The sequence below is a fragment of the Trichomycterus rosablanca genome, chromosome 2, assembly GCF_030014385.1.
Source record: "Trichomycterus rosablanca isolate fTriRos1 chromosome 2, fTriRos1.hap1, whole genome shotgun sequence".
In the NCBI taxonomy this organism is placed as follows: Eukaryota; Metazoa; Chordata; class Actinopteri; order Siluriformes; family Trichomycteridae; genus Trichomycterus; species Trichomycterus rosablanca.
Genome location: NC_085989.1, coordinates 50306643 through 50315071, shown reverse-complemented (window position 1 = coordinate 50315071; position 8429 = coordinate 50306643). Strand labels below are relative to the sequence as shown.

At 42.2% G+C, this 8429-nt stretch overlaps 1 protein-coding gene across 1 annotated transcript; it reads left to right on the top strand.

Moving 5' to 3' along the window:
- The first annotated feature begins 1659 nt into the window (after positions 1 to 1659).
- rrp7a (ribosomal RNA processing 7 homolog A) lies at positions 1660 to 7544 on the top strand. Its single transcript, XM_062990918.1, has 7 exons — positions 1660 to 1731; positions 3489 to 3631; positions 4090 to 4215; positions 4305 to 4428; positions 4975 to 5072; positions 5150 to 5357; positions 7329 to 7544. Exons 1-7 carry the CDS (start codon positions 1671 to 1673, stop codon positions 7412 to 7414), a joined length of 846 nt encoding a protein of 281 aa, XP_062846988.1. The 5' UTR covers positions 1660 to 1670; the 3' UTR covers positions 7415 to 7544.
- The last annotated feature ends 885 nt before the right edge of the window (positions 7545 to 8429 follow it).

The window sequence follows — 8429 nt, the reverse complement described above, 5'->3', positions numbered from 1 at the left end:
AACCAGCAACCTTCCAATTACTAGTCCTGTACTGTAACCAGAGAGCTACAGCTACCCAACCCACTAAAGCTGAATACTGGGTCCATGACCCACAGGTGATAACATGGAGGAAGAGCATCAGCAAAGAGTGGGTGAACGTAAGAGCTCCCTGACAGGGTTCTTTCTAAATACACCCTTTTTGGGGTCTGGTGTTCCTCCTTTTATGGGGTTTGATGTCCTCTTATTTTGAGTCTTATGTCCTCATTTTTGGGGTCTGATATTCTCCTTTTTTGGGATCTGATGTCCTTTTTGGGGTCTGTTGTCTTTCTTCTGGGGTTATGGATGTGGCCACCCTAAGTGAACCCCTGCCCACAGAAACTACATTGTTAACAGTTAGATTTATGTAATTTAGCAGGTGTTTTTTCCCAAAGCAACTCATAATTGTGACCAAATACTACAATCCAAGCAATTAAGGGTTAAGATCCTCTCTCAAGGTAAACCTGGTAGTAGCAGGGCTTAAACTAGGGGGTGTAGGGCTTTAATTATTTGACAAATAAGATTCCTTTATTAATCCCCATGGGGAAATTCATGCATGAATGGATGGATGGATGGATATAATCACAACAACACTCAGACAACACACTACAACAACAGGACCTGAGGGTGCATATGGAGGTGTTATTTCGGTTAACATTGTAAGGCTGGTATAGATTATAAGTAACAGCTGTAAAGTGTAAATTATAAAGTGAACCACAGTGCAAATATAAGAAAATAATAATGCAACTATGTTATTTACCTTAAATAAATGAGGAGCTACTTTTTAACAAGACAACTAACAAATGCATTTATAGTCAGATAATCTTATTACATTTAATTCAGAGTTCAGCCCTAAACAATAAAAACAACAAATAAAAAAGTACATTAGTAGAGCTACTTTGAAAGAATGGGGCGCTATCATGTTGACAATAATCTCTATTTTAGTACACACATTTGGAAATGATTACGCTGTTTCAGAATCAGGGAAAGACTTTGTAACAAGGCAGATGTGCTGCAGTCCATCGCTCTGTAGCTGTTGTGATGCTCCGTGGTGTGAAATGCAAAAACTCCCTCTGCAGCAGTAACAGCATCTTCTGTGTTACCTGCTCTTAACCTGACAAACTCCCTTCTTTAGCTGCAGTTTTGTGTTTTGCTAAACTGGCACTTTTATTTGACACTTTGCAGGTTGTGCATTTTGCTTTTCAAGGAGCCCAACCGAGACAAAAACACAGATTTTTTCATTTGCGTTTGAGTATTTTTAAGTGAAGTGTGAGGGACCTAAAGATAACAGTGAAATCAGTACAAAACACACAAAGAATAGAGCACACAGACACAAAAGCCAAATCCTGGACATTTCTGGAGATTTAGAAATCCAAAAAAAGAGGCCCTTCTATCATCCTACTCAAACCTTAACCGCTAAGCTACCACCACCCTGGTTCAAATTACATTAAATGATCTACTTCACTCATCTACTTTACAGTTATTCAATATATTATTTATATTTACTAAGCATTTACAATTCGTTTATTTGTTTTATCACACTTTAATAAAACGGTCCGCCCAAACCGCTTTAAAGAACTACAAATTAAATCCAGGAGAACTACAACTCCCATGATGCTTCGCGCTGCCGCATGTTTCTGGTTTGGAGAAAGAAGATGGCGGCGCCCGCAACGAAAAACGCGAGTGGAGCTTGTGTGATTCCAGGAGGATTTACAGGTTTATTAGTGTTTATTATTATTATTATAAATAATTAATTTTATTCAGACTGAACAGTTTACTGAAATACGCTGGCTGTGTTAGCTTAGCTCACCAGCTGCAGTGTATACACGTGTGTGTGTGTGTGTGTGTGTGTGTGTGTGTGTGTGTGTGTGTGTGTGTGTGTGTGTGTGTGTGTGTGTGTGTATGTATGAGAGATTCAGAATGTTAGCTGATATTATAGATGTTTTATGGTGTATTTCATTCTGTGCAGATTTCCAAAACACCTCCAGACTTGAATGCTTCCACCACCATGCTTCACAGTTGTTTTGTTACACTGTGATCACAGTCTTCTTACATACATCTCTCTCTAACTGCCATAAATAGGTCCTTTTTACAGCATTCTCTCTGAAATGTTTGTATATATTGACCCACGCCAGCCGTTTACCTTGTTTACCTCACTGAGAAGTGGTTTAGAGGCTTCCACTTATCCAATGAAACTTCTCTTTGGGCACAGTTGTGCTGATTGGAGCACATTCTCTCTCTGTGCAGTTGGGTAGGCCGAGATGTATGGGTAGCACTGCCACCTCACAGCAAGAAGGTCCTGGGTTCGTTCCCCAGGTGGGGCGGTCCGGGTCCTTTCTGTGTGGAGTTTGCATGTTCTCCCTGTGTCTGTGTGGGTGTCCTCCAACAGTACAGAGACGTGCAGTCAGGTTAATTGGAGATACAAAAATTACCCTAGATGTGAATGAGTGTGTGTGTGTGTTTGCCCGGCGATGGACTGGCGACCTGTCCAGGGTGTTTCCTGCTCTTTTGCCCAGTGAATTGTACCCATTGCTGCCCTGACCAGGACAAAGCGGGTGGTAAAACAGACAGTGAATTAATTAATCTGTGCAGGTCACTTCAGCTCTGTCTGATTCTGGTTTGGACACACATGATCCAGTTTTGGTGATTTTTAGGAGCTTTTGGCCTCTTAGAAACCTTCAGTTCACCTATGACCAATGCTGAGAGTTATTGAGGCCACATGAGAGCCGTCTACCAATATGTGATACACTGTATGGCCAAAAGTATTTGGACATCCGATCATATGCTTGTTGGACGTCCTAGTTTTAACAACAAACGGTATCAAAAGAGAAAGACCTCTGTGTGGTCTTTTTAGTTAGAACAACAGCCGCTCGTCTGAGAAGACTGCACACAAGACTTTGAAGTGTGTCTGTGGGAATTCTGGTCAAAAGAACATTTTCTTGAGAAGGTCAAGAAAGCCTCAGTTGGTGTTCTGGTTCATTCCGGAGCTGTTGAGTGGGGCTGAGCTTAGGTCATGCTGGAACAGAAAAGGACCTTCCCTAAACTGTTTTTAGCAGATTAGCATATGATTTCTTTTATATAATTGATTTATTACAGCTGTTAGTAACTGTTGTGGCTGAAACACATGGATGTAATTATTAGAAGAGGTGTCCTAATACTTTTGTCCATGTAGTGAAACACTGAAGGTTCCTGTATACAAGTTTTCAGCTGATAGTTTGTATCTGCATTTAATTGTCTTTGGTCCAATTTCCTTATCAGACCATTTATGATATGACGTGCCAAACTCAAAGCCACTGTCCATGTCCTTACACCGGTCAGCGACAATTTCCTACAGAGAGTCTCAGCATGTGTATGGAAGACTACAATACCAATATGAACTCCACTGTTTGGCTCAGACTGGTTGATCACTTGTAATTAACATCGTGATAAGCAATAACAAGCAATATTTGTCTGTGTGTGTGTGTGTGTGACAGTGCTGTCTCTGAAGTTTCATACGAACAGTTCAGCGCAGCATCAGCTCTGTGTGAAGGAACATCGAGTTCGGGCGGAGAAGAGCGAGCACAGACCGACAGACAGAACGCTGTTCATCCTCAACGTACCGCCGTACTGCTCTCAGGTACACACACACACACACCCACCTGAGCCTAATTTATATGGGTATGAAGACAGGAGGCCATATAGTTATTGTAGAAATAACTTCAGTTAGGCTACATAGTGCACAGAAGTCAGTATGTTGTACCTTGTGTAGTGCTAGGAAACCATGGGCACCCAACAGACATAACTGATTGTGTCTAAGAAAACTCAGTTTCTTGAATGAAGTCACAGTTGTAATTGGGTGGGGTGTAGCTTCTATGTTACAGCGAGGTTTGCCGTATGTGCTGAGACTCTCTCTATGAATCTGTCGCTGGTGGGTGTAAAGATGCTTTAAAGTCGATGTGCGCCAGCTCTCTCGGCCTGAAAGTGTGCACGGGGGAATCGAGTATATCCAAATTGGGACAGTGCAGAAAGGAAAGAAGCACAAACCTGCTTAAATACAGTATTGTGTCTATAATAAGTCTGTGTGTGTGTGTTTAGAGTATACTGAAGGACTTGTTCTCTCAGTTCGGGCCGGTTCAGACTGTAGAACTGAGTGAGAAACCCGGAGCGCCGGAGGAAAAACATCCCGACCTGTCGCCTCATTTCAAACCTCCAAACAAACAGGTAAACAGGTAACTGCTCACCTGAACCCTTCCTCCCCGTATGTATATAAGAACAGCTAATAAATACCACGTTTCTTTATGGTGTGTCAGTGTTTTAAGGTGGCCTACGTGGTGTTCAAACACCCGTCCGGTGTGGCGGCGGCTAAAGCTCATCCGTACGACTCCCCGCTCGTCGTCTCCAGCAGAGAGAAACCGCTGCACACCGGAGTCAGGAGTGAGTACATCCGCCTCTCCGTGTTCTGAAAACGGGTGTGGTCACTGATTCACCTGGGTGGGATTTAGGTTCAATATCGGCGAGTGTTTCATGTAATGCCGAAGCCAGCCGTGGCCGGAAGCCTGAGAGCGTGAGTGGATGAAATCTGTGTGGTAGGGTTAGAGGTAGGACTCACATTTTGTCCACAAACAAGGCATCTTAATCTGGTCCCACTGTGGATTACAAGATGTAACATAAAGCCTCCACAAGAGGGCGTTTACGTACAAATTTATTTAATTATTATTATTTTTCTCTGTTGGTTTTGTAAACCCTGAGAAGTCAATCGTGGGCGTCTGTGAGCTCATGGTCTGCAGTGTGTGTGCTAGAAATTATTTTGTGCTATACAGTGGTCCTAGAACGCCTTTATTTGGTCATACATACACTGATCAGCCATAACATTAAAACCACCCCCTTGTTTCTACACTCACTGTCCATTTTATCAGCTCCACTTACCATATAGATATTGATCCCTTGGTGATGTAATTGTGTGTGTGTGTGTGTGTGTAGAGTGGATTCACGAGTACAGGCGCTCGTTCGTGAAGACCGAGACCCTACAGCAGGCCGTCGACGACTTCATGAGCCGGTTCGACAAGAGTAAGGACGAGGTAAGTGGGTCCGATCCCTAAACCTTTACCCGCATCGCCGTACGAACCCCGCGCCTGACCCCGAGTGTGGCCCTCAGGAGGCGGAGCGTCAGAAGAAGGAGGCCGAGCAGCAGCAGGAGGACGAGGACGGCTGGACCAAAGTCACCAAAGGAGGCAAGGGCGCCAAGTCCCGGCCGCACAGCGAGGCGGCCGACCAGAGGACCGTTCAGAAGGAACACAAGAAGAAGAAGCGCAAGGAGCTGCTGAACTTCTACTCGTGGCAGCACCGGAACACACAGAAAGAACGTGAGCGCGCGCGCACACACACACACACACGTCCGAAACAGTTCAGTTCCAGTACCAAAATTATGCTGGTCCGGAACTAGGACCCAGTAATGTCAGGGGCTTAAAAAGTGCTCATGAAAGGGTTGCCAGATCTTTAAAAAGCATTTTTTGTCTGGTACGCTAGCACATTTGAGCTCGTCAGTTCGAATCTCAGCTCTACTAATGACCAACACTACAATACTAATGATTAGGGTTGCCAGGTCTGTAAAAATGCACTTTGTCTGGATGCAGTGGATCACGCTATTCCACCATCACTGACATTTGAGCTTGTGTTATTATACTCATAATTAGGGTTGCCAGGTCTGTAAAAATGCAGTTTTGCCTGGATGCAGTGGATCACGCTATTCCACCATCACTGACATTTGAGCTTGTGTTATTATACTCATAATTAGGGTTGCCAGGTCTGTAAAAATGCAATTTGTGTGGATGCAGTGGAGCACGCTATCCCACCAGCAATGACATTTGAGCTCGCGAGTTCGAATCTCAGCTCTAGTAACAACCAACAATACAATATGCATAATTAGGGTTGCCAGGTCTGTAAAAAAACAGTTTTGCCTGGATGCAGTGGAGCATGCTATCCCACCATCACTGACATTTGAGCTTGTGTTATTATACTCATAATTAGGGTTGCCAGGTCTGTAAAAATGCGCTTTGGTTCCAGCCTACTAGTTCAGGTTGGTCCTATCCACAGCTGTGTAGGTGCAGCGTTTTATCACAGCCGAAACCTGGCAACACACCCATGAAGTCAACAGGGCGGAGACAAACCTGAGGTCAGGAATGCTAACAAGTGTTTTAATGCACAGTCACATTTTTCTCTGTGTTAGCCCCTTATTTTTATATTAGAATTTCTCTGCATCACTCTCATGCTGGTTGTGGAGAGTCTCAGACTAGCACCCTCCTCGCTCTGCCGAATGGTATGACCTGGTCTGTGTTTATTCACTGCCTGTGTTAATGTCTCAACTAGACAAAAAGCAATGATGAGAAACCCTAACCTGTGCCAGTTCGAGTGACCGGCCAGGCCGGTAGCACCGCTGAGACTTTAAATTGAGAGCTGGAACTCTCTGCAAGAGTGGAACCGTGGATGCTATGTGTTTTTGTAAAATGCTTCTAGTTCTGAGATGTTTGGACTGTCTTGCAAACTCACCATGTTTAAGATCCACCACAGGTTTTAAGTGGCTGTGAAGGTTCAACCAGAAATTTCAGCTTGTGTAGTTCATGGTAGATTTTAAGGACTTCTGAATCACTGACTGGCTGTATAAACTGCAGCTTCTTTTCAGCTTCAGTTTCTTGATTGAATGTCATATTTGCAAAATGTTTCTTGTGCCACTGGCTGCCACACAACCCCAAAACATACTAGATCCACCCCTGAGGTGCTCATTTTCCCCAAACATACTCTTTATTATAAGTTCAATTTGTACCTCATCAGTCCACAGCTCTTGCTTCCAGAATGTCTCTGGATGATCTAGATGTTTGGTACATTTAAGTGCTGATTTTCTTTTCAGCTGACTCTGTATCAGCTAAACCTGTATCAGTTTTGCTCTGCCTTTTTGGCTCACATACGGCCTGTTTTATCTATACGTACTTTTTTTTCCAGATCTCAGATTGCCTTTGACAGTTACCCTTAGCTGATCTTTTAAATGACATTTTAGTGAAAATTATGAGCTTTAAAAATATTTTTAAAGGCATTCTCCTGTTTACTTAGCTTTTTAATATCCTTATACTTATTACTATTTCATGTGTCAAATATAATTAATTGTTAATATTTGCAAAAAGTATATATATTTTTATAGTGTAGAGCTTCGGTGCTCCAGAGTTGTTAACAAAATGAACAAAATCTGTAATTGTATGACTAAGATACTATAATTGCTTTTACTTAAACCTGGTAACTACATTTTAGTCATTCCGTCTCTCCGGTTCTCTGTTTTGTTTCAGATATCGCTGAACTGAGAAGAAAGTTTGAGGAAGATAAGCAGCGCATCGCTCTGCTCCGAGCACAGAGGAAATTCAGGCCCTATTGAGTTACATTACCCACAATCCCCTTCTCTTATCATTATTCCATCAGTTCTGTACAGCTCCAAAACTCTCCACACTCTCAAGACTTTCCACACTTTGCTTTTGTATTTAAAATAAAAATAAGGTTGGATCTTTTATTGTGTTTTTATTGTGTTATTTGTAACATACAGGTACAACTAGCAGTGAAATGCTTTTTATAACTGCTCGGTCACATAAGTATTAAAGAAAAGGAAAATGTAAGTTACACAGTAGAAATAATTTTAAAAGTATATAGAAAATTTTGAAGTAATAGCCTATAGAGTGAATACAATGTGCATAAAGTGGAAACTAGTGGTTATGACTACATGTACTGTGTGTGTGTATATATATATATATATATATATATATATATATATATATATATATATATATATATATATATATAAATATATACATAAATATATACAGTGTATCACAAAAGTGAGTACACCTCACATTTCTGCAAATATTTCATTTTATGTTTTCATGGGACGACACTATAGACATGAAACTTGGATATAACTTAGAGTAGTCAGTGTACAGCTTGTATAGCAGTGTAGATTTACTGTCTTCTGAAAATAACTCAACACACAGCCATTAATGTCTAAATAGCTGGCAACATAAGTGAGTACACCCCACAGTGAACATGTCCAAATTGTGCCCAAATGTGTCGTTGTCCCTCCCTGGTGTCATGTGTCAAGGTCCCAGGTGTAAATGGGGAGCAGGGCTGTTAAATTTGGTGTTTTGGGTACAATTCTCTCATACTGGCCACTGGATATTCAACATGGCACCTCATGGCAAAGAACTCTCTGAGGATGTGAGAAATAGAATTGTTGCTCTCCACAAAGATGGCCTGGGCTATAAGAAGATTGCTAACACCCTGAAACTGAGCTACAGCATGGTGGCCAAGGTCATACAGTGGTTTTCCAGGACAGGTTCCACTCGGAACAGGCTTCGCCAGGGTCGACCAAAGAAGTTGAGTCCACGTGTTCGGCGTCATAT